This window comes from Helianthus annuus, chromosome 12, assembly GCF_002127325.2.
Source record: "Helianthus annuus cultivar XRQ/B chromosome 12, HanXRQr2.0-SUNRISE, whole genome shotgun sequence".
Classification (NCBI taxonomy): domain Eukaryota; kingdom Viridiplantae; phylum Streptophyta; class Magnoliopsida; order Asterales; family Asteraceae; genus Helianthus; species Helianthus annuus.
Genome location: NC_035444.2, coordinates 70020765 through 70044240, shown reverse-complemented (window position 1 = coordinate 70044240; position 23476 = coordinate 70020765). Strand labels below are relative to the sequence as shown.

The 23476-nt window shown below is 36.8% G+C and overlaps 2 protein-coding genes across 2 annotated transcripts in view; one reads left to right on the top strand and one right to left on the bottom strand.

Annotated features, from left to right (window-relative positions):
- Window positions 1-4511, bottom strand: part of LOC110893077 (zinc finger MYM-type protein 1-like) — a 78683-nt gene extending 74172 nt beyond the window's left edge. Inside the window, exons 1-2 of the mRNA XM_022140197.1 lie at window positions 4410-4511; window positions 3143-4328 (exon numbers count right to left, since the gene is read on the bottom strand). Coding sequence (XP_021995889.1) covers window positions 3143-4328; window positions 4410-4511 — 1288 coding nt within the window. The remainder of the gene's footprint in view (window positions 1-3142; window positions 4329-4409) is intronic.
- Window positions 4512-15264: 10753 nt separating this feature from the next.
- LOC118485060 lies at window positions 15265-22222 on the top strand (the record flags this gene model as incomplete). Its single annotated transcript, XM_035981292.1, has 6 exons — window positions 15265-15319; window positions 15388-15457; window positions 15621-15772; window positions 18102-20951; window positions 21087-21443; window positions 21822-22222. Coding segments are annotated over exons 1-6 (3885 nt in total), but the record flags the coding sequence as incomplete, so codon positions are not given.
- Between the last annotated feature and the right edge of the window lie 1254 nt (window positions 22223-23476).

The window sequence follows — 23476 nt, the reverse complement described above, 5'->3', positions numbered from 1 at the left end:
CTCTCTTGTTATCACCGTTTCCACGGTGCTTCTTGCCCGACCTTCGTGAAGTATCATCTTCACGCTTTCTCTTCTCAGCCTCTTTGTTCCTCAACGATCTTTGTCGGACCGCATCAAGAGTAAGGGACAAAGATATGTCGGCTACAGATCTAAAGGTCGCTGGCCGAGAGGCCTTCACGCTTGCCTTTATTTCGGGGGCTAAACCACCGATAAAACGAGCTATTCTCTTTGGCTCTGGGGTTACCAGATACGGAACCAACCGAGACATCGTGTTGAAGCTCGTGAGGTAAGCTTGACAGTCAAGGTTCGTCATAACCAACGATAGGAAGTCGGTCTCTATCTTTTCAACCTCATGTTGAGGGCAGAAATTTCCTTGATGAGAGAAATGAATTCCTCCCATGTCATGCTGTATAGAACAGCCTTTCCCGAGGCCTGAACCAACGACCTCCACCAAGCCAGGGCCTCGCCCTTGAATGATTGTGACATAAACTTTACCACATCTTTCTCTGCGCACCCACTGATGTCCACCACGGTGTCCATCCCATCTAGCCACGTCATACAATCAACTGCGCCCTTCTCCCCAGTGAAGTCTCGGGGTTTGCATGATACGAAATACTTGTAGGTGCAGCCCCTGGCACGAGATGCATCAGTATACACCTTTTCTGGACGGACACTGTTTTCATTAGATGAGTGATTATCATCGTCCTTTTTGGGCTTAGACGGTGGTTTGCTGTAAGATTTTGAGTGGGTTTTCGGCTTTAAGTGTGGTTTAGTTATGGTTCTGCTCTGGGATTCAGTATACTCCTCGTATTGTCGATCCAGGGCTGCCTTAACAGCATTGTCGACAAGAGCTTTCAATTCTGCGCCCGTCAAATGAACCTGGGTGTTATTGTATTCATCTTCTTTCGATTGACTATTCTCCCCACTTGGATCAGCCATGGTAACTTGAATCTGCTACAGAAGATAACGAAAAAGTTTTATTTAGGAGTTTATTATGGAATTGTCTTTTATGGCAATTCATTAACCATGGTAACAAAGACCATATCTGGTTAATTTGTTACTCACTTTTATTTAGGATTTGAATATAACTTATCCTAATTACAAACAATATTGTTATTGGCATAAAAGCCTAGTCATGAGGACGTTTTTATAATATTAGCCGGGATTACAGAGAATCAAGGCATGAAGGTTTGAACCATAGTCCTTTTACCTTTTCTGACAGGGAGTCATAGACTACCACTGCCTTTTGTCTTATATGACAATAATTATGGCCCGTAGGCATTACATCACTAATGGATGTTTAATAAATTTGGCCCGTAGGCACTACATCACTAATGGATGTTTAATAAGTTTGGCCCGTAGGCGCTACATCACTAATGGATGTTTAATAAATGATCATCTTTATTGACGATTTAACCCATAATCTTTAAATCATTAATTTGGGCTTTGAAATCCTTAGAAGGATTCTTATATAAGAATGACGCGTGCGATTTTAACAAATCACATCTGCCATGAACGTTAACATGATTACAGAGGTTAACAGGAAGTCTGAATCTTTTACTCAGGTCTTACCATCTTGGTCGGGTCTTATAAAGACACCTGGCTAGGTTTCACTCTTAAGATTCTTTATTTAGGCAGATTTAAATTTAAAAGGAATGATTTTTTTTTGATTTATTTCATATATAATAATAACCAGAATGAAATTTATAACATAACATACCACAAATTTCAAATAGGATTACACGTTGCCCTAAATGGGACTTTTTTAAAAAATAAATAAATACCTACACAGAGGTTTATAGAAAAACAAGTCCACGCAGGGACCAATACTGGATAGATGTCCGCGCAGGAACTAAAAGATAAGTCCACGTAGGGACTGAAATACGACAAATGTCCACGCAGGGACTAAATTGTAAATACAACAATACATAAGGAGACTAATGATCTCGTTTCTTCCTCCCTTTTAGCAGGTTTGCTAGGCACTTGAGAAATCCGCGATTACTCTTACGTTCTTGTTCGAAGTCTCGTTCCACACGGTTTAAACGGTGGAGTATTTCTTCTTGCTCCGGTGGAGAAAAACGTGGCTGCTGCGACGGTTGCTGAACCGGAGGTCTAGGAGGTATTGGATACCCATGAGCTGAGTAATCTGGTCTCCAAGAGGTTCCATGGAGGGCATTATAGTTAGCCGCTACCACATATGGATCGGCATCATAGTTATAGTTGTAGTTATACGAATTTGATCATAACTTTCTCGTTTTAAAACGGAACTTCGCGAAATTTATATAGTATATTCTAGTGAGCGTATTTTACTGTTACAAAGCCTCGGGTTCGTCAAAGGGTCACTCAGAGGTATAAATTTACATGTTGACACAATTAACCCCTGTAGCTTGTAATCTCTCACTTCCTTCCGCGTTTTGCTCCGTACGATCCATGATTTATTCGTTTGAAGGTACGAGCATCGTTTAGGGTTACTATACAGTATATTTACCCTTCGTTGACATTTATAACCCTCGAATTTACATACTTTCAAGGTTTGTCAACTTTAGTCCTTTATTTAATATTTAATGCCACGTGTAAACTCATGACACATGTTAACACATTATTGGACACAAAATTTCGAGGTGTTACAATAGATATGGTATATGTTTAAATAAAATTTATTTTTCTAGCTTTAATTGAGGCAAACTATTTGATGAAATTATCATAATCAAGTTCTTCTAAAAAATCTTTTTTGATTGACATAATAGCTAAACCGTTTAATCTTTCTTGTGACATAGTAGATCTTAAGTAATTTTTTATTAGTTTTAATTTGGAAAAACTTCGTTCTGCGGTAGCAACGGTTACAGGAATGGTTAACACAATTCTATAGGCAATATATGCATTTGGAAAAGAATTAAAGTTTTTAATACAAGTTAATATATTAATAAGCGTGTCCGATTCTACATGTATAATTTCTTTTAACATTTTTAGTTCTTGAAATAAATCTAAACCATTAATATCAATATGATTATCATAATTCCAAAACTTTTCAAGATTAATGCACTTCTCTTTTAAAGTTTTTTTCATTTAAGGATTTTAACTTTTTTTATACTAAACAAAAAACCAAAAATTTGTTCGAACTCTTTAAATTGAGCAAATATACTTTCGAGTGAAACACTAGCTTGATCTACTATGTATAAAAAGTAATCCGTTCTAAAACGATCTATAGGAGTTTTCAAAGTCTCATTATCAACATTTTCATCAAATCTTCTATTTCTATGAATAATACGTTTTTCACGAAACCTAGGTTCAATGCCCATCTTTAAAGCTAGTTCTTTAGCCGCAGTCATAGCCTTTTCAAATCCTTCATCCCTAAACTTTTTAAAATAAATAATAAGTCCATCTAGTTGTTTAATAGCAATATCAATACACATGTCTTTTGATTTTAAGTTTTTACTAACTATATTAATAGCATGTAGAACCTCATACCAAATAACCATCGCTAATAAAAATTCAAATTTTTCCAACTCATTTTCAACTAAAGATTTAGCCTCACTTTTAACATTAGCCATGGTACTATCACGATACAAATCCATTAATGCGTCTCTTAGTTCTATAGCTTGAAACCTAATTGCTTTAACATTTTCTAATCGACTTTCCCAATGTGTTTGTGACAATGATTTAAGAGTTAAATACGGTATATTATCTTGTAAAATTTTCCACCTTTTAGTGGATGATGCAAACATAGAATAAATACGTTGTATAGTTCCAAAAAGATCTTGAACTTTGTCACAAGCGCTAGCCATATCAGAAATAACTAAATTTAAACCATGACAACCACATGGAGCATAAAAGGCTCTAGGGTTAACTTCTAACAAGTGTTTTTGTACTCCCTTACGTTTTCCTTTCATATTTGATCCATTATCATAACATTGTCCTCTAATGTCATCTACATTAAGTCCTATTCTATTAAGTTCTTCAATAATAGAATCAAAAAGACCTTTACCGGTTGTATCATTCACTATTAAAAATTCTAGAAAGTATTCTTTAACTTCTATTGAAGTTGGTGAAATATCTAAACATCGTAAGATAATGGACATTTGTTCCTTGTGGCTTGTATCAGTAGTGCAATCAAGAATAATTGAAAAATATTTAGCTTCTTTAACTTTTTTAATAATTTTTGTTTTGACTTCATTTGATAATAAATCTATTAGCTCATTTTGCATTCTGGGTCCAAGGTAACGATTAAGAATTTCTTTATTTTGTATGCGTCTAACATGTTCTTGCATTACCGGATCAAATTCTGCAATCATCTCAATACCAGCTAAAAATAAACCATTGCTTTCTTCCTACAATTGTTCATTTATCCCACGAAATGATAAGTTATGTTTACCAAGACTCTTTACAAGGGAAATAATTCTTTTTAGCACATTTCTCCAATGTTCTTTTTCTTTATTAATTTGATCTTGAGCTTGTTTATCGATTGTTTCATTTTTCGCCAATCTTATCTCTAATTCCATCCATGTTCTCATATTGTTAATATGTACATTACTTTTTCATGTTCTTTTAGTTTACTACTAATATTTTTCTAATCATTATTACCTTCTTTAGCTAAGCTACTTGTACATTAATTCACGTTAAACAAATTACAACAAAAACAAAACGCTCTATCTAAATCTATAGAATAAACTAACCATTTTCTTTCAAATTTTTCTCCATTTGGTAACGTTCTCATATAGTGAGATGTATTAAAGCTTCTTGAGTGTTCATCTTGTGGAAAATCGTAATCATGAATTTTATTCGGACCTTTTTCTACAAGCATATCCCTTACATTAATACTAATATTATTCCATTAACTTGGATCAACAAAATTTGTAGGTTCATTATTTATAGGTATATCATCGGTTGTAGGTTTTTTATTTGTAGGTTCATTATTTGTAGCTTCGTTATTTGTAGGTATAGCATTCGTGGGTTCATTATTTGTAGGTTCGTTATTTGTAGGTTCATTATTTTTACGTTTTTTTTTTTTTTTTTTTTTTTGCCTTTTTGCATAACCGGATTCAAAAGTTCGGATTCGATTTGAGATTGCTAAAATATAGATTTATTATAGAGATTAACAATGAGCCCTAAACAACAAATTAAAATAATAAAACAAGCCCTAAATGCCTAACAACAAATTGAAATCACCAAATAAGCCTAATTCCCTAAACAACAACTTAAAATCAACAAATGAGGATGTCTAACCTGATTGAGAGCCACAAAATTAATTCACAAAAAAGGAGTCAAAGTGCCAAACTGCCACTGTGTTCCAGCTCCAGGTTCCAAGCCACTTGAACTGATTTCACAAAATTGAATCAGAGTACTGCAAATCACAAAACTTATTTCGAATCAGAAACTGATTTCACAAAATTGAAGTTGCCAATGTGTTCGATTTGACAATTTCAGACTTTCAGTTCATATAAAAAGAGTAAAAAATCGATCCTTGTTACCTTCCATGATTATTGTTGCGGATTGAAATTGGGATGCCATGATTATCGTTCATCGTTGCGTGTTTACATAGCCATCAGACGTCAACGATCTTCATGCCCTAACATCGAGACTCTTTCCATTCTACACGCTTTGGGGTTTCACGTTCTGGCCTGCCTTCTATCACTTATCAGATAGATATCACGTAAATAACATTTGGGCTTAATCTATCTTGTAAATAACGGGCCTAGTATAAGGAAACCCTATTAGAAAAATGGTGGCCCTTCAAATCTGGTGGCCCTAGTCCTGGGCCTAGGGTTGTAAGCCCATTGGGCCGACCCTGTCAACATGATTTTTACGTTCATTGTGGTCGGCTGGAAGGGGTATGATGTGTGTAAAATGCAACATATAAATCACATCAATTAAGGCATAAAACTAACCCTTTTTAAGTACTAATGTTGGAAAAAGAGTGTTTTTGTCTTCCTTTTGTATTTTCAGGATGAAATGAGCTCAAAATCACAAAAGAAGCAAAAAGACAACTAATTCTACCATAAATACAAGAAAAGGAACAAAAGTGGACTGCCCAGACCCTCAACGGCACCTCCCAAGGCAAAGGAGAAGAAACAGAGTCTGAACACGCCCCGTGTCCAGCGAACACGGGGGCGTGCCCAGGAAGCAGCAGAAAAGACAAACCAGTAGAAGCTTCCATTGCCCACCACGGGGCCGTGTCCAGCGAGCACGGGGGCGTGGTGAAAGTACAGCAGGCGCATTAATTGTAATGCGCAATTACAATTAATGAAGTGAGAGAATGTCAGACGGGCACGGGGCCGTGTCCAGCGGACACGGGGCCGTGTCCAGCCTTCTGTTCAGCCTATAAATAGAGGAGCTTGGCTTCATTCTCTCTCATCCCTTGGCACACCACCTCTCTCACACTTCATCCACCACCCACCACCACCATAACACCATCATCCACCACCATCATCCATGTCACACCCCAACCAATGGCGGAAACATCGGGATGAGACGAAGTGTGAAGATTGCTAGAGACATCATAACGCTATTTGTGACAATATTTAGAAAATCCAAATTTCATTTCATTTCATAACTTCAAATAGTCAACATTACAAGAAATTCAAATACGACAAGTTTAACATAACAACATGATAACATAACAAAATTTTGATACAACATTTTAAACCCTAACGTCTATATGTGTATCTAGGCATCAACGCTACTTCATTTCATAGCATCATCGTCCTCAACCTGTAACATGTTTAAAATAAAGTTCAATGCAAAAGCAAAGGCGAGTATACAAGTTTGATACGTACATAGCAAAAGATAAGTTTGAACAATTCCTCATAGCAAGCATGTGATTCAAGATAAACATTTAAACATGGCATGTGTCTAACATATCAAACCAAGAAAACGCAATATGCTCAAGACATAACCTCAAGTTTACGGGCGGGTCGTTAATCCTATAGCGCTACATATGTCAAGGTTTGGCTCGTACGAAGTTAATGATAAGTTCAACACATAAGAATCACCCAAATTTAAAGTATCAAGCCATCACATATACAAGCATTGTTATAGGAATGTTCGTGTGTTTAGACAAAAGTTCATGTGTAAGTTTCAATAGGTAAACATGTTACACCCCAAAAGTGGTAAAAGTAAAAGGGGGAAATACGAGTATACTCACAAAGTTTGCATATGTTTTCCGATTATCCAATTGTTGACGAGTAGAGATTTAGAGTCCGAATGTATAAGGGTTAAGGTTCAAGTATGTTTAGAGTCGAGATTCGGTGTTTAAAACAACATAAAAATAAGATATGAGAATAACATGGAAAATAATCATTTAGTACATATGATGCTTGTTCTTGACACTAGGAAACTCGAAGGAGTTTAGATGTTTTCATGGAACAAGGTTCCATTAGAATCGTGACAAGTTATCATAGTCTAGGATGATGTAATCTAGTACCCCGACATATGAACACTAGTTCATCATCAAAGATTCGATTATTCGAATAATATATTTAGGTTATATAATATATGTCCAATAGTTCAAGCATGAGGTAGAAGATTAAAATCTTCATTTTGGTACCTCTAAATGTCATAGAAGTCATGTAGGAGGTAGGAAGATCAAGTCTTCCATTTAGGCACCTCTATGTGTTTACCACTACACTTGATGTAAAAAAAAAACAACCAAGGAGGGTCATGAACATACAATAAAGAATAAGAAATATACATACTAACTAAGAGAAATCATCAAATCATGTGAGGATTGTATGTTTGGACAACCCAAGTTGTTCCATAATCACTCATGTATCAAAGACAAAGTTTGACATGACTTGTGGGTTAAAAACCCTAAACAAAACACTAAGTTTATGAGGTTTAATCCTCTGATTTTAAATGTCTCAACCTTGTTTTTAAGCTTAACCAACCATGGGATAAGTTGTAAGCATTAGGACATAGGTATGAGATGTGTTGGACACAAGTTGCATAGGTTTAAACAAGTTTTTGATGAACATAAAAACAAACAGAAAGTTTATGGACTATTTCGGGGCATTTCCAGGTCTGATTTCTCCAAGGAGAAGTCTAGGAATCGAACCCCATGATTATACAAGCAAGTAGGAAAAAGAATCGAGTGAATCGGATAAGAATTGAGTGAGTTATGCTCATTTTCGTGAAGGGGTGTCAATCTACTCGAACCCTTGCTTTCAGCTACGGTTTGGTGGATGTTTTGTGAGTTTTTAGGGTTGTAAAAGTGGTAGGGAGGCTGGTTATAAGGGGTATTTATAGGGGGAAGGATTAGGGTTTCAATGGGTTGGGCTTTGGAAGTGTTTAGAAGGGGTTACACCTTGAAACTAGCCCACAAAACCCAACTATATGGGGCTGAATTTGGCTGAATTTGGGCTGCCATATTTCTTTATTTTTTTATTTTTTTAAAACATTATAATGAGTAATTTTGTTAGTTAAGTTGTGTAATAATATGCAACAATGTTTCCCCTAACTTGTAACAAGGTGAAATATGAAATAAAACATGATTTAACTAGGTAAAAAGTGTAACGTACAAGTTTTATTTACGAAGCAAGTTCCGTTTTTTTACAACGATTACAATGAAAGAATGGTTATAAGAACACAAGATTTCCAAAGTTAGAATTTCACGTAAGGTTTCTAAATGTAGGAAGTTTGAAAACGCAGGGCGTTACAGTCTCCCCTCCTTTAGGAAATTTCGTCCCGAAATTTATTCAAGAGGAAGGCTTGAAAGAGTTTTTGGCATAAAGGTGATCATTAAGAATTGAAACTTGGGAAGTTTGAAAGTTTTGAAAAGTACCAAATTTTGGAGAACATCAAGGTAGATTTGCAAGGGGAAGTTTTTAAGGATAGTATAAAAAAATCATACTTTCGTAAAACCTGTTTATTGAGAGGGACGAAAAGGTTTGTTACTTTAAATAAAGCAATAGAGAGATACTAAGTATAGTTACACAAGAATCAAGAATAGGGAGGCTATTTTATAGGTAATGAGGTAAGTTAGGACTCAAATGTTTAAACAAGCTGGATTGCGAACGAGTTTTGTATAAAATAATACGAGTATAGAATGAACGAATGGCTCTTAAAGAGTACAAGTATGTGAATAGCATAAGTGTTGGATAGATGAACGTAGTGTGTTAAGGATGAAGTCTCGTCATGAATAATCGGATATAATGCGTTTGTGAGTTGCGTGAAGTTGTATTAGGTCCAAAAGGTCTGCAACACACTGAATTTCTCATGGCACGTTTTACGAAAGTTTGGTAACATGGTGAAAACACTTATATATAGAAAGTACCAGCGGCGTATCCACCATGTTTTAACCACATTACGTCCGTTTCGTTACTCGGGGTCATGTTACGTTCCGTGTCTTACCATACACAGTAGTACACTCTATGGTTCTCATACGCCTATCACTATAATCCCGTGTGCACCCGCGATTATACTGATTTTCGCATGATCCACATAGCTTGTACTAGTTATGTATGAATCAAGGTATACATGAATTTGAAAATAAGAATGTGTACGTAGAAGAATGTCGTGTGTAAGCATGTTTATGTTTAAGCATGTATGGGACCCACGTAAGCGAATCCCTCGGATTACGCTCGCGTATAGGTACGAATGTACGAATCATGAGTAAGGATGAAAGTATGAGCATAAGTTTAAGTATGAATACGCATGTATGTATGAGCATAAACATAAAACGTGTAAGTAGTATGTGTATAAGCAGAAGCGTAAAACGTATAAGTAGTATGTGTATGAGTACAAGCATAAAAGGTATGAACATAGGTGTAGGTATGAAAAATAAATATTGCGTATATGGTGTACGTTGAGACATTGTAGAGAAAAAAAAAAGGTTAAGTATGTAGATACGAACGATATAAATGATGTTATCGCGAGATATCGACTAAAATGTGTATGATGATGTGCATGTATAGTTGTTTAAACAAAACGTTGAGTTTGTCGAATCAAAATTAGATTGAGCTTGGTTTGAAAGGTAGAATATAGTTTGTATATGCAAAGGAACATAAAGTACTCATTGGTCATGCTTAACGTATTTTGTAATGATTGAAATGCTACTTTTGTTTAAAAAAAAAGAGTTCACGTATGTTGAAAATTGTCGGTCCCCATGAAGTCTTCTAGCCCACGTGTTTTGAAATTTTGATGACGAGTTAAGCGTTGTAGAGAAGGTTTTTTTTTTTTTTTTTTTTTAAATAACGGGTTTGTTTCATTTGCATCAAAACATGAAAATTTTGGACTTTGAAAGTTCTTGTGAAAACGTCGACCCTTAGAAAAGAAAAGAAATTTAGTAAAAGAACTTAGTGATTGTTTAAAAATAATTTTAACAAAGGATTTATTGATGTTGGAAAGAGTATTTGGTAAACGGTCATATAACATCTATGAGGTCTTATAAGTAATTGAGAAAGGTTAGTTTGATTTCGATTAAGAGTGGAAGTCTCTAGTATGATGATATAATGTGAACGTGTTTCAGTTAATAAATCAGATGTGAAGTTCATGGGCAAGAGATTCATTAGACCGATTAAATTGATAGGTAGCATTTCGTAAGGTTTGGAAATTCATGTAGTAAAACGGTAAAGACATGATTAAGAATCTTGTGTATATGATTTGAGTGAAAATGGATGGTAGAATAAGAAGTACGTTTGATAAACAATGTATTTTGAAATCGGTATAAGTAGGTATTTTGAATAATGATAAATGATTTAGGTATAAAACATGATCGGGTTTGCATAATAAAATATTTTGAAAGAGAAGTTATGGGTAACGGTCACCTAAGTAAGGGAATCACCCTAACTCGTTGGTGAGGTCGTTTTAAGGGAAGAGGGGTGGAGTCAATCGTCAAGCTAAGGAAGTCACTCGAATCTCGATGATACCTCTCCACTAGTTGTTACAAGGAATATGAATTTAAATTATATGGAAATCATGCATATATAAATGTATCGACAAGGTTCGATATGTTGTGCGTGTGAAAAGAGAAATCAAAGGTAAACTCGAGGTTGAAAGATTGCATCGTATAAAATGAACAATAGAAACACATGTTTGACCAAAGTTTGGAGTGTTCCAAAACGGAACTTTGACTAACCAAAGTGGTCGAAAAGTCTTTTGAATTTGAGGAGCATGCTTTGGCCTAATAGGTAAAATACTCTCGCCGACAAGTCGGTTAACGGTATTTACCCTTCCGGTTACTACATGTCCCAAATCAATCGAAATTTCGAGACTTGGCGGGATTTATGAAAAAAATGCCAAGGAGTGGAACTAGTCGACAAGGTGCGGGTTTCACCCCTAACTTGACGATTTCGTATCCTAAGTGTGGTTGGTACTCGTCAGGTCAAAATTTAATTTCGACGTGTTGACGAGGGTCCACTAGAACTTGAAATTTGAGATTTACCATTAAGATGTGGATTTCACTCCTAGCTTAATCGCGATATCTCGTGTAAAAAAAAAAGAATAGGTAGATTGAGAGTCGTTCACCAAATTGTGGGTTTCACGCCTATTTTGGTGAATTCGTCTCATTTGTACAATATGAGTGTTGTCGGATTTAGAATAATCGAGTAAAATGCATGAGGGAAGTGTATGTCGAAGGAGATACACAAACAAGTATAAACACATAAGAAAGCATATCAAGGATGATACTTAAATAACGAAATAAAACAAGTATTAACACATAGAGAAATATGTCAAGAATAACACATAAAGAATCGAACAACGAAACAAGTGTTAACACATAATAAAACAAGCATTAATGCGTAAGAATAACATGTCGAATATTACACATGAGTAACATACATGTTTAAAAGAGCATAAATAAGTAACAAATAAAGTATCATGTAGTAGTCCAAGCAAAGCATACGAATAAGGTTCTAAAACTATAGACTAGGCTAAAGCATTCCTACTTTTCCTAATTCCCTATAGCTATGGCTCTGATACCAATCTGTCACACCCCAACCAATGGCGGAAACATCGGGATGAGACGAAGTGTGAAGATTGCTAGAGACATCATAACGCTATTTGTGACAATATTTAGAAAATCCAAATTTCATTTCATTTCATAACTTCAAATAGTCAACATTACAAGAAATTCAAATACGACAAGTTTAACATAACAACATGATAACATAACAAAATTTTGATACAACATTTTAAACCCTAACGTCTATATGTGTATCTAGGCATCAACGCTACTTCATTTCATAGCATCATCGTCCTCAACCTGTAACATGTTTAAAATAAAGTTCAATGCAAAAGCAAAGGCGAGTATACAAGTTTGATACGTACATAGCAAAAGATAAGTTTGAACAATTCCTCATAGCAAGCATGTGATTCAAGATAAACATTTAAACATGGCATGTGTCTAACATATCAAACCAAGAAAACGCAATATGCTCAAGACATAACCTCAAGTTTACGGGCGGGTCGTTAATCCTATAGCGCTACATATGTCAAGGTTTGGCTCGTACGAAGTTAATGATAAGTTCAACACATAAGAATCACCCAAATTTAAAGTATCAAGCCATCACATATACAAGCATTGTTATAGGAATGTTCGTGTGTTTAGACAAAAGTTCATGTGTAAGTTTTAATAGGTAAACATGTTACACCCCAAAAGTGGTAAAAGTAAAAGGGGGAAATACGAGTATACTCACAAAGTTTGCATATGTTTTCCGATTATCCAATTGTTGACGAGTAGAGATTTAGAGTCCGAATGTATAAGGGTTAAGGTTCAAGTATGTTTAGAGTCGAGATTCGGTGTTTAAAACAACATAAAAATAAGATATGAGAATAACATGGAAAATAATCATTTAGTACATATGATGCTTGTTCTTGACACTAGGAAACTCGAAGGAGTTTAGATGTTTTCATGGAACAAGGTTCCATTAGAATCGTGACAAGTTATCATAGTCTAGGATGATGTAATCTAGTACCCCGACATATGAACACTAGTTCATCATCAAAGATTCGATTATTCGAATAATATATTTAGGTTATATAATATATGTCCAATAGTTCAAGCATGAGGTAGAAGATTAAAATCTTCATTTTGGTACCTCTAAATGTCATAGAAGTCATGTAGGAGGTAGGAAGATCAAGTCTTCCATTTAGGCACCTCTATGTGTTTACCACTACACTTGATGTAAAAAAAAAACAACCAAGGAGGGTCATGAACATACAATAAAGAATAAGAAATATACATACTAACTAAGAGAAATCATCAAATCATGTGAGGATTGTATGTTTGGACAACCCAAGTTGTTCCATAATCACTCATGTATCAAAGACAAAGTTTGACATGACTTGTGGGTTAAAAACCCTAAACAAAACACTAAGTTTATGAGGTTTAATCCTCTGATTTTAAATGTCTCAACCTTGTTTTTAAGCTTAACCAACCATGGGATAAGTTGTAAGCATTAGGACATAGGTATGAGATGTGTTGGACACAAGTTGCATAGGTTTAAACAAGTTTTTGATGAACATAAAAACAAACAGAAAGTTTATGGACTATTTCGGGGCATTTCCAGGTCTGATTTCTCCAAGGAGAAGTCTAGGAATCGAACCCCATGATTATACAAGCAAGTAGGAAAAAGAATCGAGTGAATCGGATAAGAATTGAGTGAGTTATGCTCATTTTCGTGAAGGGGTGTCAATCTACTCGAACCCTTGCTTTCAGCTACGGTTTGGTGGATGTTTTGTGAGTTTTTAGGGTTGTAAAAGTGGTAGGGAGGCTGGTTATAAGGGGTATTTATAGGGGGAAGGATTAGGGTTTCAATGGGTTGGGCTTTGGAAGTGTTTAGAAGGGGTTACACCTTGAAACTAGCCCACAAAACCCAACTATATGGGGCTGAATTTGGCTGAATTTGGGCTGCCATATTTCTTTATTTTTTTATTTTTTTAAAACATTATAATGAGTAATTTTGTTAGTTAAGTTGTGTAATAATATGCAACAATGTTTCCCCTAACTTGTAACAAGGTGAAATATGAAATAAAACATGATTTAACTAGGTAAAAAGTGTAACGTACAAGTTTTATTTACGAAGCAAGTTCCGTTTTTTTTACAACGATTACAATGAAAGAATGGTTATAAGAACACAAGATTTCCAAAGTTAGAATTTCACGTAAGGTTTCTAAATGTAGGAAGTTTGAAAACGCAGGGCGTTACAATCCATTGTCCATCGTAGAGTGTGTGAGTCGTCTCGGGATCCAAGATTGATCGTAAGAGTTCTTGACAATCAAGGCCATGTTTGCCTAAGTCTCTTACATCACTTGGTGAAGACAAGTGTTTAGTATAATACTTTTTATTTTTAATCTTTTGCACTTTTTATTTGGTTTTGTATTAATGACTTTAATAACTAGTTACTTATGTTGAAGGTGATCTTTCCTTATCGTTTGTCCGTGGTGTCTTGGCATTATTTTACTGTCTATATAAAATAAAAGATTTTCACCATTCATATCTCCACGGTCTATATGGAGGTATGTTGGCTACCTGGTCGGGGGTTAAGGGAACGGTTTGGTAAGGGTCTTGCCCTTGTTCAGCGTTTAGAGGTCCTGCTTGGGACCTGGGTCAAATTTAGTAGGATCTCCTTCAATGCCCATAGGTGTTGGATGGCGGGGATCCAAACTCTTTGACCCCCTCATAAGTTAACTACTATTAATACTATAACCCGGCTATTTAGGACTGTATCCCTGCTGACTCAGACTACTTAGCCGAGGGTAACGTCACCGCCAAAAGCGGGGCCTACCACAATTTGCATTAATAACTTAATTCATTATCTTTCAATAATCCGACCCTTTAGGATTGTATCCTTGCTGACTCAAACTACTGGGTTGAGGGTAACGTCGCCTTCAAAAGAGGGGCCTACTACAATAACTAAGATAATCTCTTAAACAAGTGCAAAAGTGCGAAAATAATCAAAGGTTATACTAATACACGTGTCGGATCCAAGTGATTCATCTTGTCTATCTGTTTTTATTTTATTTTTATTTTCAGCATTTAGTTAGTTTTTATTTTTCTTAGTTTAAAACATTTTTTCTCACTTTTTGATTTGATTAGACGTTGAGGATAAACCGGTATTAAAAGCTCTTGTGTCCTTGGACGACCTCGGTATCTTACCAACACTATACTACGTCCACGATGGGTGCACTTGCCCATATGTGTGTTTAGTGTTAGTGAATATCGTGTTTTATAAATTTAAAACTTGGCTAAAATTGTAAAAAGGGGCTTAAATATACATCAAAATTATATTACACTACACGCACATCAGGGTAGCACATGATGCTAGAATGTTATTAGAGGCATTAACAGATCCACACACACCATTTCTGTTTCCACCACAAGGTATGTTTATGGTTTGTTAAATATTCCTATCTTAGTTTAATATTCTAATTAATTGTATATCTTTACAGACAAATATTATCTTTGTGATGTCGCGTATGCACACATACGAGGATTTATGGCTCCATATCGCAATGTGAGGTATTGGCTTGGGAATTTTCGTCGGAGACGTGCATTGACTAATAAAGAGAAATTTAACCATGCACATGCAAAACTTTGGAACGTCATTGAGCATGATTTTGGTGTCTTGAAAGCACGATTCCCTATATTGAAGAGGATGGCACCATTTCCATTGGTTACACAGGAACATTACCTTTGCATGTTTTACGCTACATAAGTTTATAAGGAAAGAGGGTTTGAGCGATGAGTTGTTTACAGAATATGATCAACCCAATGTGTCGTTAGATAATAGGAAAGTGCACATTGATACTGATGAAGACGAGGTTGAAGCACAAGGTACTGCATCGGATCGGGAATATATGACTGTAATGCCCATAAATTCAAAATCATTATTCTAGAAATAAAAAGAATAATAGTAATTATAAACCACTAGAAAACCCAGATTAAGATCCCCAGGTGATTCTGCACTAACCCTAAAATTTTCGAAACAATCGGAATCAGGATCAGGGCCCCTAAAACTCAAGGGGGTTAAACCCTAGTGGATATTTATCTTCTAATTTTGTTGTAGAATTGGAAATTATTCGTACATTTACTCAGCAAAGCTATGTAGGACACGAAACAACCTAGGCTAGGAAGTAGACCCGTCGCGCCACGCGACGGGTACACATATCTCTTTCGCGTGGCGCGAGGGGGAGCATTTTCCAGCTATAAATAGGGGGCAGTGGCACTTGAATTTTGGTATTACTTCGACGGAAAAATTCACAATATTCACTGAGATATAATTCGATTACTACACAACACACACTAATCATCTCGAAACGCTGCCGCAATCAGGGTAATAACTCGATCGCTATTACGATTCAACGTCCGATCGATTATAACTATCCAACGATTGTCCGAGTGCTTCTCAAATTGAGCTTATACTTTGATTATTCGTCGTGATTTCAACTTGAATATTTGAGTACTGTTCGAATTCGGACTATGCTCTGTTATTCGTTGTGAATCCGATTGAATTGTTAAGTATTGCACTTGTTAATCATTGTGAGGGTTTAATCTCGTGAATTGACGTAAATGCTGTATTAAGTTACTAACCTAGTTTGTGTGCATGTTATTTAAATTAGGTTAAAAGATTAATCAGTAGTCTAAACTCTGCCCGTATAAATCTAAAATATTAGCACAAGGTAGCTTCACTTTGGAGTTATTAAGGTACGGATCCTTACCCCACTCTTTATTGTTTCATATTCAAGTTATTAAAAACCACTAAATTACTATATCTGTTAAAAACTCCTCACGTCTTTGATTATCGATTCATTTGACAGTCCGTTAAATTCCTATCCTAATCATTTGATTTAGCTTTCATGTCATGCGATAATATTATGTCGTTATACTCATTATCGCATGTTCCAATATATGTTCCGTTTTGTTATGAAAATAAGTTTTATAAGTTATGTGAATAAGACCATTTGTACTCTGATACCCTGAGTATCGCTTCTCGTGGAGTGTCCCACGAGCATGTTGTTGTGGCATCAACATCATGTGCTCCATCCGTGACGGAGAGATCAGTTCACGGCGTCTCTTAAGTACAAGTGTGGTACATAAGGCTATTAGGAGGCGTATGGATCGATCCTAGGATTTAAGTAAAAGGAGGTGGATAACGGGTATGCCAATTCGCCATCTCATGTGATAATTATGCAGGAGTAGCTACCTGTGTATTGTCACGTTTTAAGTTTGCTCATGGGTACATCTGTAAGATATGATTATGAAATTATGTTCTTGCATCATATCATAAAGTTCCATCCGGATAAGATTTCCTATAAAGCATTATTTGTTATTTGAGCCTAAAATTCCGTACTGAGCATTCGGCTCATTCCGTAAACTTTTTGTATATACAGGTCCACAGGTTACTTTGGGAGGGGAAAAGAGAGAAGAATAAAGCCTAGGAATAAATCTGAAGATGTTAGTTAATTAAGATGAATGTCTCCGCTTGTATATTAATCTTAATAGTCGTGTGGTTGTATCCTTATGAAATAAATAAATGGAATTATGACTTTTGTTTATGTTACCATTATTGTGACACGTCAGCCCTTCCGGGTTGGGGTGTTACAGCTATGGTATCAGAGCAAAGGCTCTTTCCTGTAGAAAACTTGAAGATAGTAATTAAGACCTGTGAGGAATGGGTAGATATCTATGATCGGATTCAACTTGATCTCTTATTTGGTTTAACTCCTATGTCTATTCTTATAGATGCCTCCTCGTCGTCCGCCACGTAGGAATACTCGTACTAACCATGAACGTAACAACACTTCTTCGAATGAGACTCCAGTTGATCCAAACATAATTAATGCTATCAACCAGGCTGTTGCTGGGTTGCTTCCAAACCTTGTTGCCCAAACAGCTGAGGCCGTTATTCAACAAACTCGTCATCCAGAACGCACTAACACTAATCCAACCTCTGGTGGTGAAACTCGTGAGAATACCACCAACAATATTACTTATAGTATAGACATATGGATTAGTAAATTCCAAAAACAAAAGCCGAAATCCTTTAGTCACGCTACTAATCCAGTCGAAGCAAGAAACTGGATAGCTCATGTTGAAAAGATCTTCGGAGTTCTTGGAGTTCCGGAGCAATACAAAGTTAGACTGGCTACCTACAAATTGGAAGATGACGCACAAACTTGGTGGGAAGGATATAAGCAAGTCAAAGGAGGGGATGATTTTGACGCTAATCTTTCATGGGTCGACTTTCGTAATATCTTTTACGACAAGTATTTTTCGACCGCTGATAAAGAAGCTTATATCAGGGAGTATGCAGTAATTCGACAGGGGAGTGATGAACCAGCCTCTGAGTTCATTACTCGATTTTCAAGGTTGGCTAGTATTATAGGAGATGTTGCAGGATCAGCAGAAGTCCAGGCAGAAAAATGCAAGTGGGCAGTTAATGATCGAATTCGGAAATCGATCATGTACATGAAATTTAAGGATATCACCGAAGTTGCTGATGCAATCAAAACTTTTGAATTCGAAAGGAAAGAATTCCTATCTCGAACTGGGGATAATAAGAAGAGAAATAGGGAAGGCCAATTTAAGCAAGAAATCGGCCAATTATCCACTACGCCACAGTATCAAGATCGTAAAGTGCAAGGAAATCAAAACTCTGGAAATCAAGCACGTCCATGGCAACCTAGACTTCAAAACCCGAGGCCTGCTCAAAACCAGATTCAGTTGTATGCAGAACCTATTAGAGCTCAACCACTGAATCAACAAGTAAACCCGAATCAGATTACATATCCTCTATGTAATAATTGTGGTAAGAGACATCAGGGCGTATGTCACCGAAGTACAGGAGCATGCTTTAGATGTGGCCAAACTGGACACATGATCAAGGAATGTCCTAAGAAAGATACTAAGAAGAATAATCAACCCAATGTTGGAGGAAGAGTTTTCGCACTTTCTGCTACTGATGCTGCTAATGTTCCAGGTACTGTATCTGGAACCCTTCAGATTGGTAAACGTAGTATCTATGTGTTATTCGATACAGGAGCGACCCATTCTTTAGTATCCCACTCGTTTACTAAGTATCTTCCAATAAGACCAACTCTCTTAGATCATACTTTAACCATTTCCACTCCCATAGGAACTTCATCCGTAATCACTTACGTATATAAAGATTGTCCGATCTATATTGAATCTATTGTGTGTAAGGCAGACCTATTTCCAATACATATGTGTGACTTTGATGTTATTCTAGGAATAGATTGGTTATCTCGACACCACATAACTATAGATTGTCATTCTCGCCGTGTTATTTTCGGTGATCTTCATCATCCTGATATTATATATCAGGGAATTCAAGCTCATAAATCTCTTAAAATTATCTCTGCGCTCAAGGCTCGAAAATCCATATCAAACGGCTGTGCTGGATTCCTAGCATCGATTAAGGATACTTCTGCTAGTATTAAGAGTATCGATAGCCACTCCGTTGTTCGTGAATATCCTGATGTATTTCCGGATGAACTCCCGGGATTACCACCCGACCGTCAATTAGAATTCACCATCGACTTGATCCCTGGTGCCGAACCTATTTCTAAAGCTCCATACCGTATGGCCCCGATGGAACTGAAGGAGTTGAAGGAACAATTGCAAGAATTGTTAGATCTAGGATTCATAAGACCCAGTGTTTCACCTTGGGGTGCTCCGGTCTTATTTGTGAAGAAGAAAGACGGTAGTATGCGTTTATGTATTGACTACCGAGAACTGAACAAGATTACTATTCGTAATCAGTATCCTCTACCTCGCATTGATGATCTCTTTGATCAACTTCAGGGGGCTCAGTTCTTCTCAAAAATCGACCTGAGGTCTGGGTACCATCAGCTAAAGGTCAAGAATGATGATGTTCCCAAGACCGCTTTTCGTACTCAATATGGTCATTACGAATTTTTGGTTATGCCCTTTGGGCTAACTAATGCACCCGCAGTCTTCATGGATTTGATGAATCGCGTATTTCACCAATTCCTAGACAAATTCGTTATTGTCTTTATCGATGACATTCTGGTATATTCTAAGAGTCGCGAAGAGCATGAAGCACATCTACATGTAGTACTTGGAACCTTGCGGCATGAAAAGTTGTATGCGAAGTTTTCCAAATGTGACTTTTGGCTTAGCCAAGTGTCATTTCTAGGTCATGTCATATCAGCAGAGGGAATTATGGTAGACCCAACAAAGGTTGAAGCTATTACAAAATGGCCAAGACCCACTTCTGTTACCGAAATACGAAGTTTCTTGGGTCTTGCTGGCTATTACCGAAGATTTGTTGAGAGATTCTCGGTAATTGCTTTACCACTCACAAAACTCCTAAGGAAAGGGGTGAAGTACTCATGGAATGAGGAACAAGAGAAAAGCTTTGAAGAATTAAAGAAACGACTCGTATCCTCTCCGATACTTGCTCTCCCTTCTGGATCAGGAGGTTACCAAGTCTACAGTGATGCCTCAAAGAAAGGATTAGGTTGTGTGCTAATGCAACATGGGAAGGTTATCGCTTATGCCTCCCGTCAGTTGAAGCCTTATGAAGTTAACTATCCTACACATGATTTAGAACTAGCCGCAGTCGTCTTTGCACTTAAGATTTGGCGACATTATCTGTATGGTGAAAGTTGTGACATCTTTACCGACCACAAGAGCCTCAAGTATATATTTACGCAGAAGGAGCTAAATATGAGGCAAAGAAGGTGGTTGGAACTTTTAAAAGATTATGACGCAAATATTCAATACCATCCAGGCAAAGCCAATGTTGTAGCTGACGCATTAAGCCGAAAGAATTCCGGGACTATATCTTGCCTACAAATTCAACCTCATATTAGGAGGGATCTCGAAAGGATGGACATTTGGCTTCAGGATAGTAAACCTGATGGATATCTAGCTAGAATGCAGATTGAACCCGACCTCATATCCCGGATCAAAGATGCACAAAAGCAAGATGAAGAACTTTGGGCAATTGTGCAAAATCTCGAGGTGGGTAAGCAATCTGAATTTAGTATAGACCATCAGGGGGTGATTTGGTGCGGCAAAAGACTTTGTGTACCCGATGACTCCACCCTTCGTGAGTCATTGTTAGCCGAAGCTCACAGCTCACCATTTTCGATTCACCCAGGATCTACCAAGATGTATAGAGATTTAAGACAGAACTTCTGGTGGAATGGCATGAAGGAAGACGTTGCTCGATACGTAAGTAAATGCCTCACTTGCCAACAAGTGAAAATTGAACACAAACGAGCAAGCGGTCTGTTGCAGCCATTGGATATTCCCATATGGAAGTGGGATGAGATCACAATGGATTTTGTTACTGGTTTACCTAAGACATTCAAGAAGAATGATGTTGTATGGGTTGTTGTCGATAGATTATCAATGTCAGCACATTTTCTACCAATTCAGCAAGGATTTTCGGTTAATAAGTTATCCGAAATATTTCTTCAAGAAATTATTCGACTCCATGGCACACCATCTTCCATTGTTTCCGATAGAGATCCACGTTTCACCTCACGATTTTGGAAAGGTTTTCAGGCAGCTTGGGGGACACGACTAAAGTTTAGTACGGCTTTCCATCCACATACAGATGGGCAGTCAGAACGTACGATTCAGACCTTGGAAGACATGCTCCGAGCATGCGCACTTGAATGGTCTGGAAACTGGGATGAATATTTATGTCTTGTTGAGTTCGCTTACAACAATAGTTGGCAAGCAAGTATTGGCATGGCACCTTTTGAGCTTTTGTACGGTCGGAAATGTCGCGCACCATTATGCTGGGATGAAGTCGGAGAAAAGATTATTGAAGGGCCAGAATTAGTTCAGATTACAAATGAAAAAGTCACTATGGCCCGAGAAAAACTGAAAGAAGCTCAGAGTAGACAAAAGAGCTATGCAGATCAAGATAGGCGACCCCTCGAATTTAAAATTGGTGACCACGTATTCTTAAAGGTATCACCATGGCGTGGCGTTCGTAGATTTGGAATTAAAGGAAAACTTAGTCCCCGTTTCATCGGTCCGTTTGAAATCCTTGAAAGAATTGGAGAAGTGTCATATCGACTGGCTTTACCGCCTCAACTCTCTCACGTTCATAATGTTTTTCATGTATCCTCTTTAAGAGGATATAATTATCATCCACTCCACGTCATTAGTTATCCGTTACTTACAATTCACGAAGATTTGTCCTACGAAGAGGAACCAGAAGCCATCTTAGATCGACAAGAAAGAGTTTTGCGTAGGAAAGTAATTCCGTTTGTTAAAGTCCTTTGGAAAAATCACTCTGAACACGAAGCAACATGGGAATCGGAAGAATCAATTCGTTCTCTATACCCTAATCTATTCTCGCAATAGAATTTTAGTCGAGTAACGGTAAATCTTGCTCTTTGATATATGTTCATTTGTTTCTGTTTACGGTCATTTATGCTTTACCTTATGTGAAGATATTTTAGCTATGGCTAAGCATATCTATGTAGGAAATATCAGTACTAATAGTCACTCTAAGTATCTGTAAGTTTCTATTAACTTTTCGTACGGTAAGATATTTTATTAAGATACGTTATAAAAGGACCATTAGGGAACATATATAAGGTAATTGACAAGTATAGTCATGACCTTAGTTATGAATTTCAGATACACATGTGTGGTTAGGAGATTCTGGTTATATAAGTTAGTAACTCTGCTATGAAAGTTTCGTCTCTGTTACTTATGCAATAAGTTATATTCTTATTTGAAAAATTTCGAGGACGAAATTTCTTTTAAGGGGGTAATAGTTGTAATGCCCATAAATTCAAAATCATTATTCTAGAAATAAAAAGAATAATAGTAATTATAAACCACTAGAAAACCCAGATTAAGATCCCCAGGTGATTCTGCACTAACCCTAAAATTTTCGAAACAATCGGAATCATGATCAGGGCCCCTAAAACTCAAGGGGGTTAAACCCTAGTGGATATTTATCTTCTAATTTTGCTGTAGAATTGGAAATTATTCGTACATTTACTCAGCAAAGCTATGTAGGACACGAAACAACCTAGGCTAGGAAGTAGACCCGTCGCGCCACGCGATGGGTACACATATCTCTTTCGCGTGGCGCGAGGGGGAGCATTTTCCAGCTATAAATAGGGGGCAGTGGCACTTGAATTTTGGTATTACTTCGACGGAAAAATTCACAATATTCACTGAGATATAATTCAATTACTACACAACACACACTAATCATCTCGAAACGCTGCCGCAATCAGGGTAATAACTCGATCGCTATTACGATTCAACGTCCGATCGATTATAACTATCCAACGATTGTCCGAGTGCTGCTCAAATTGAGATTATACTTTGATTATTCGTCGTGATTTCAACTTGAATATTTGAGTACTGTTCGAATTCGGACTATGCTCTGTTATTCGTTGTGAATCCGATTGAATTGTTAAGTATTGCACTTGTTAATCATTGTGAGGGTTTAATCTCGTGAATTGACGTAAATGTTGTATTAAGTTACTAACCTAGTTTGTGTGCATGTTA